General features: G+C 34.8%; 1 protein-coding gene across 1 annotated transcript in view; it reads left to right on the plus strand.

Annotated features, from left to right (window-relative positions):
* The first annotated feature begins 7,000 nt into the window (after positions 1 to 7,000).
* The window catches only part of LOC132183977 (extensin-like), a 2,309-nt gene continuing 1,633 nt past the window's right edge, over positions 7,001 to 7,676 (plus strand). The window contains exon 1 of the mRNA XM_059597454.1: positions 7,001 to 7,672. Within this exon, the coding sequence (XP_059453437.1) occupies positions 7,016 to 7,672 (657 nt within the window). The 5' untranslated portion in view covers positions 7,001 to 7,015. The remainder of the gene's footprint in view (positions 7,673 to 7,676) is intronic.

Consider the following 7,676-nt stretch of genomic DNA (forward strand, 5'->3'; position numbering starts at 1 on the left):
TCTAGGCCTTTTTTTTTTTTTTTGTAAGAAAGAAATTCTAGGCTTTGATCGGTGGCAATTCAGTAAAAAATATGGGGCTAAAGTGTTCTTTCGTAATTAGCAAGTGTGTCCCTTTGGGGAAAGACATAATCATTAATTCCTCATATATATATTTGACTTTTAACTAAATTAATGGTGGTACATATCTTCAGAATTTACAGTGCACGGTCTTGATTTCACTTTCACACACTCAACTTTCGTCACATTTGGAAGATCTTTGATATAAACTGTCCACCATAACTAATGGAACAAAAATGCTATTTATTAGTGTTATATTCCACCAAATCATTAGTATGCCTGCGTATAATAAAAGCTTCACAGTTATGAGAGACCAAATTAAAGTAATTGATAGGAATAACTTTTTTTTTTTTGGTTGATAACGATAGGAAGAACTTTTTGTTTACACTATACACTAATAATGTTACATACTTAATTTTTATCACACTCTCAGATAAATGGGCTGATGTGAATCATGTGCCAGTGCTCATCAAAAAGCTTATAAACATTACTACATTAACCCAATTATATATATTGTATGTATGTGCATGTGTATGTGTATTACGTTCGTAGGGTGTCTTCTTTGATGTCTATCTCAATCTTGTGTTATTGGGCACCAAATGACCAATTGGTAAGATTGTATCAGTGGGAATTTTGTGGGTCTTTGAGAGGAGTTTGGAATTCGTACCCAATATTCAAAATTAAGAGCATTTACATCCGGCTCAAGAAAATTTAAAACTAAAGAACATTCACATTCGGCTAAGGAAATATATAGCTAAAGAATTATTATTTTTTTTTCTATTTTAATTACCCACTTTTTCAAAGCACCTACATCATTTTAACTGTTCACTTTCATTATCGCAATTTCATTAAAGTTTTTATTATTATTATTATTCGTTAGAGGAGAGAAAATAGATTGATTGATTTTATTAATTTAACTTATGAATTGTTAAAGTACAGTATTCAGCAAATTTGCTAGTTAAGCACCGTAGCTGCTAGCTAATTCATTATTACCCAAAGTGACTAACCTGATAAAGAGTTTTTTTTTTTTTTACTGTTTTTTCTTACGAGGATAACCAAAATAACCTTTTATAACTATTTAGGGGGGTGGCCATGGCCATGTCTGCTCGTCGATCATAATTATATCATGGGGTAAAACTGGTGGGGCATCTTATCTTTTCTTATCTTTTCTTTTCTTTTCCAGTACGTACTACTCTTTTTCTTTTCTGTTTTAATTTCTGTTTTCGTTTATATTGTTGCTTCTTTTGACTTTTTTTTTTTTTTTATTAGCTTGAGTGTTTTGGTGTGGCGTCGTGCAAAAAGGTTCGCATGTCTCTACAATGACCACATTTGATTATCAATACCTGGATTTTCCACACAACAATAATTGAGGATCGATGACAATTTGACAACGCAACCCTTTGCAGGCGCAAACATGTAATGTTCTAAACCATGGAAACAAGATGTTTCACTTTTTTTCTTTTCGAAATGGTAGGCCGAAAAGATCAATTGTGAGTATTTTATTTAAATGTGATAATAGGAACATTTACTCGCTGGGAGCAACACATGAGGAGCCTAGACGATGGTAACCGCAAGCGCTCCTTCAAATCTGACTGACTCATAATCTGACCTAACTCCTGACCACTTGAAAACTTCATTTCAGCCATTGAACCAAAAAAAAAAAAAAAAAAAAAAAATCACTTTAGTAGTGGTCAAATAATCCAAAAGATTACCGCACATAAAAAGAAAAAGAAAAATACAACCGATAATTGATTTTCTATCACATTCTTCTGTTGACTTGGGATCCCCCCATGTTCATGCACAAGCTGCTTGGTGTTGAGAAAAGAAAGAAAGGAGGCCAACATCTTGATTAAATCCGATGGTCCCCATCCGCAGTAGTATTCATCGACCTTTCAATCTTTGCATGGCATCTTCAAAGGCATATGCCTAACGCCATTATTCTATGTTAAAATTTCTGTACCAAACAGAAAACAAGAGAAAGTTTAAGGGAGCAATTAGTGTTAAGAAATTTTTATTTGCATATAAGTTAGAGAGAGAGAGGGCCTCGCCACCTACTGGTAGACTCATCCACCATTTTTGAAAAGTAAGATAAAGTCGTATATTTGCTGTCTCTGTCGACAATAATGTCATCAGATAATGTTTGGCAGCTCTTTAGACCCAAAGTTTTCAGGGAAAAACGACACACAGATTTTTGAAAAAAGAAAAAGAAAAAAAAAAAAAGGAAACTAGCTGTACTGATGATCATGTACTTTTTTATTTTTTCTGGGCTTGATGATTACGTAATTGACTGTATGGAGTCACTCGTGGTGCCGACGCTTTCACATTTTATCCTATGGTTATTTGATTCTTTTTCACCTCAAAGTGCCAAAACGCACTTAAAAAAAAGGTAAAAATAAAGTTTTTTTTTCTAAAAAGCTATTTTCACTTTAAAAGGTGGGAAAACTTTACTTTTAACGGCAGTCAATTTAAACTCTTTCACTAGTTTTTAAATGTAAAAATAATACAATAACCATTATATCCTTGACTTTTTTACAAAATTCTAAATTTACCTTTAATTTTAAATTAAAAATTAAAAAAATTATTATAACAAAGAAAAAAAAAAAAAACAAGGTGACCCACGGTTGAGCCACCTTGTGACCTTTTTTTCAAATTTTTTTTTAAATGAAAAAGAAAATTTAAGAGTAATTTTGTCTTTTTAGGGGTTTTAACAGTAAAAATTGATGAAAGAGAGTAAATTACATCAAATTAAAAGTTCGAAGAATGAAATTAAGAGCTTATGAAGTTTAGGGAGGTCCTCTCAAAATATGCAGTAGTTCATAAGTCATTTGTGAAGTTTTTCCTTAAAAGTTGTATTTCACAATGCAAACCTAAGCATACTAAAGTGGTTGATATAAGAAGTGACCGAATATTAAGAATAACATTACTCTTAAATTAAATAATTAAAATATAAAATGTGATATATATATTTTGAAAAGTGAATAGTTAAAATTATATATATATATATATATATATATATATTATAATTAAAAATTAGGAAAAATTTTAATTGTGGTGCATACGCTTCCTACTGTATACGTTGTATACAAGGAGAGTGACACCTGTTCGACGAAAACTAAACGCCATCCGTCATCGTCACGCTATCATTTTATTGACAATGAATGTGTGATATTTTTCTGACAAAAAAAAAAAACAGAAGGAAAAAACTTGGTGACACTTGCATAGTTTGACTCTTCCAGATTGATAATATACAAAAAGACCAATTAATGAATTTATGGATCTGTCGGTGAATTTCATCGTGTTTTAATATTAATTGGCATTGGGATCAGTGCGATGAGGTTCCATCCATGTGCTCTCTTTTTCTAAGATGGCTGCATTCACTTTTTGGTATTTTGTATTATTGTGAGGGAGCTTAAATCTTCTAAACTAGCATTAATTGTACACCGTCCCCTGTAACAGATGTCCTTTTACGCCACCGTATTTGTCTCCAGTCAAGGCTGAATTTTACCATTCGGCCGCCCCTCAACAGGAGGCAGATCAGTCGGCCTGTTTTTGCACATGGCCGGACGGATAATTTGATCGGAAAATCAAAATCGAAACCAAACAAAGATTAACAGGGATTTGGCGATCTCAGATCTTACTCTTCCTTTAGTTTTCAGTTGTTCTTAAGAAAAAAAAAAATTAAGAGAATTATTTAATTAATACTTTAATAATTTTTTCTTTTACTATTTATAATTCATGACATGACCCGGATAAAGAAGAGAAGCTGTTAAAAATCATGTGGATGTTGGTAAAAAGGGCAAAAACTGATGCATGATTTATCCAGATCTATGTAATGTATATGTAAAGCAAATTGAAACACAAAAGCAGTCATGATGCAATAGGGCAAGCAATAAAACAAGGATATGAATTACATTGTACGAAAACTGTGACATGAATTGACAACTTATGTGTCCCGCTTTAAAGCAAACCCACATCTTTATTTGTGTGATTCTATACCGAATCCCGTCCCAATGCACATCCCAACTACACTGCCGAATTTCGATCTCCAAATTTCAAAACAATTGCGTTATATATTTTCTTGTCTTACACTAATCTTTTTGGTCGTTCCTCATCCTTTTTGTTTTTCGATAATTAGAAGTAAAAAATATCTGGATACGACACTTCTTGACATGATAGCAATGGACTACCGAAAATTGCCGAACCCTGATTAATTAATTTTGTTCATAAACAACATATATATTTTGTTTCGTGTATCATCACATGCTTCTTCTGATTATCTGCAGCCTCGGAGAGAACAGTCAAACAATCATATTATTTATTATTCTTTTACTGCAATCTCTCTCTATCTCTCTTTCCTCTTGGTTGGGAAGAAAGAAATCAAGATTTTTTTTTTCTCTCTCTCTCTCTCTATCTCTAAGAAAATGGATTTGTGAGTTGAAAATGATTTTCGTGGGAGGATCCAGTAGTATTCTTCACCTACCCAAGTGAGAGCAACAAACTGATGGATGTCACACCCAGACCACATGCAACATCTCGGGCTACAAGGCTATGAAAGTGATTTGTGAAGGATAAAGGATTGGCATCATTGGCGCCGGCCCTGGCGGGGTATTAATCTAGTTTGATTTTAAGGTTTGGCATTTGCGTAACTGCGTTATACCACAATTTGTAGTTCGTGCATATTCACACAAAACATGATTGCATGGAGACGTGAAACTATAAAAACGTGCTTTACTTTATGGCACCCAAGATAACGTTGATTGGAGGCGTCAGCTTCTCTTACAGCTGTCTATATAATATAACAATACATTTTGATTCGAATGTCACCGTCAGGCAATTAACGAAACAAGTCAGCATCCAACAGCTACGTACTCTCAGAGTCTCACTAGCTAGTTAGAATCTGGGGAAGTTCTTTTCTCATCAGGGTTTGAATTTTGTATATTTTTTAACGGTTTTTGTTTTTTATTTGAAAAAATATTCTTATCTGACGTAGAGTTATTGGTTAACGACACATGACATATGTCTAAAGTACGTAATTGGGTTTACCAAGTTTTTTTTTTAAGTAAATTATTACAAGATTGAAAAAATTCAATCCTAAGAAGATCTCACATCGTCAGGTTTATCTCCATTAAAATGAAAGGAAATGGAAAAAGCAAAGGGACACTTTATTTTTATCTTAATTAAGTAATAGGCCCACATAAATGAGTAAATCCATGCATGGAAGATGTAAAATAACAGAGCAAAGATTAAAGAGAGAAAGAGACAGAGACAGAGATTAAAAGTCGCGCCGCCTGGTCCTCGTGCCCAAAAAAATCATGGAAAGTTAAGCAGCCACACGATTGTAGCTCTCTTCGAAGAAATTACACAGACGACGAGAAATTTCTGCTTTGAATTATTGCATTTTAATTTAAGAAGCCAATTCTTTTAAAAGCTTCACACCATTACTTTATTCCTTGCTTAGCTTGCAGCCTCTATCGAGCAACTTGCGTCAAATTGGTCCAAACATGGGCTGGTATATTTTATTTCATTTTAATTGTTTTAATCATATATGAGATATTATATTAAAATCAATTTATTATATTTATTTCTTTTTTCTTTTTTTCACAGCTCACTTTTATATAAATAATACAAAAGTAAGTTGAGGGAATCGATGATTGATTTTTCTTAATGTGAATAGACTAACTTTTTAGATAAATCGTTTAATTTTTTTTTGTTTTTCAACTCTTTTACACTTGCTTTCCATTAAGAGATTCACTTATAAAGTACTCGTCCATAATTAGTTGATTAAAATGTACGTGTGGATCCATCTTGAATCTCATATATTATTTATTTATTTATTTATTATAAACAGACTGAGTTGGCATCTAAATTTTATGATAATATTTTTTATTTTCTTTTTACACCTCAATTATTTTAACATTTCTTAGAATATTTAATATGACACATTATTAGACTGAGTTGGCATCTGAATTTTATGATAATATTTTATATTTTCTTTTTACACCTCATTTTTTCTAACATCTATTATTTTATTATATGAAGTTTGATTCTGTCATGTGGGAGGGATGATGACTAGAACATTTCTTTTCATTTTGAACTTTTATCTCACATTTGTAATTTATTTTCTAGAGGAAAAATGTATTAGTGTTATGAAATTAGTGGCCATAAAAATAAATTTGCATGTGATCGAGTACAATTACTGTAAGTTGTCACTTGTCAGAGGTCGATCTATCATTGTTTGCTGGATCAATATATATTTAATATAGGGAAAAATATAAAAAAGCCCCCAAAACTACCAGTCCTTTTCGATTTAGCCCCCTAATGTTTTAAAAGTGATAAAGTAACCCCCCAAACTAGCATACTATTGCATTTTGGCCACTCCGTTAGTTAAAACTGTTAGTTTGAACGGAAACTGCAAAACGACGTCGTTTTATTATAGGTAAGTTACTACAATGCCCTTTTATGAAAAAAACAATTTTTGGGAAAAATATAAAAAAGCCCCCCAAACTACCAGCCTTTTTCATTTTAACGCCCTAATGTTCAGAAAGTGATAAAGTAGCCCCCCAACAAAATGACGTCGTTTTGAATTTTCATCCAAACTGACGGTTTTGACTAACGGAGTGGTCAAAATGCAATAGTTTGATAGTTTGGGGGGCTACTTTATCACTTTTGAAACATTAGGGAGCTAAATCGAAAGCGGCTGGTAGTTTAGGGGGCTTTTTTATATTTTTTCCTTTAATATATAATAATATTGTTTATCGGGCATCTGAAATCTCATGATATAAACAATTGTGTGTATTTTTGTAAATATGAAGCTCTGATATGGGCTTATTTACATAGAAATACTATTATAACGTACGAAGGCCTAATGGCGGGCTGGAGTGTGATAATAAATTTAAAGTTTTTTGCCAGAAAGAATAAACAATGAAGTAGTGATTTACCAAGATGAGTTTAGCGTGGAATGGTAAAAGACAAAAGCTATATAAAGGGAGGGAGTGGGTCGGTTAGGAGCAGAACTACAACCCTCTTTGTGGTGAAGATGGGAATTAAAATGGGGTCTTCAATGACCTCTCTCCTCCTGGCTGTTTTAGTGGCAGTCTTCTCTCTCAGCTTGCCATCAGAAACCTCGGCGAACTATCCGTATGCATCCCCTCCACCACCACCAAAGAAGCCTTACAAGTACTACTCTCCTCCTCCTCCGGTGAAGCCATACTATCCACCACACCACCCACCACACCACCCGGTGATTCCACCACACCACCCTGTGCTTCCACCACACCCCCCGGTGCACCCACCACACCATCCGGTGCATCCACCACACCCCCCGGTGCATCCACCACACCATCCGGGGCTTCCACCACACCATCCGGGGCTTCCACCACACCCCCCGGGGCTTCCACCACACCATCCGGGGCTTCCACCACACCATCCGGGGCTTCCACCACACCCCCCGGGGCTTCCACCACACCCCCCGGGGCTTCCACCACACCATCCGGGGCTTCCACCACACCATCCGGGGCTTCCCCCACACCCCCCGGTGCTTCCACCACACCCCCCGGTGCATCCACCACACCATCCGGTGCATCCACCACACCATCCACCACACCTTCCACCACACCTTC

Source organism: Corylus avellana, chromosome ca6 (genome assembly GCF_901000735.1).
Source record: "Corylus avellana chromosome ca6, CavTom2PMs-1.0".
Lineage (NCBI taxonomy): Eukaryota > Viridiplantae > Streptophyta > Magnoliopsida > Fagales > Betulaceae > Corylus > Corylus avellana.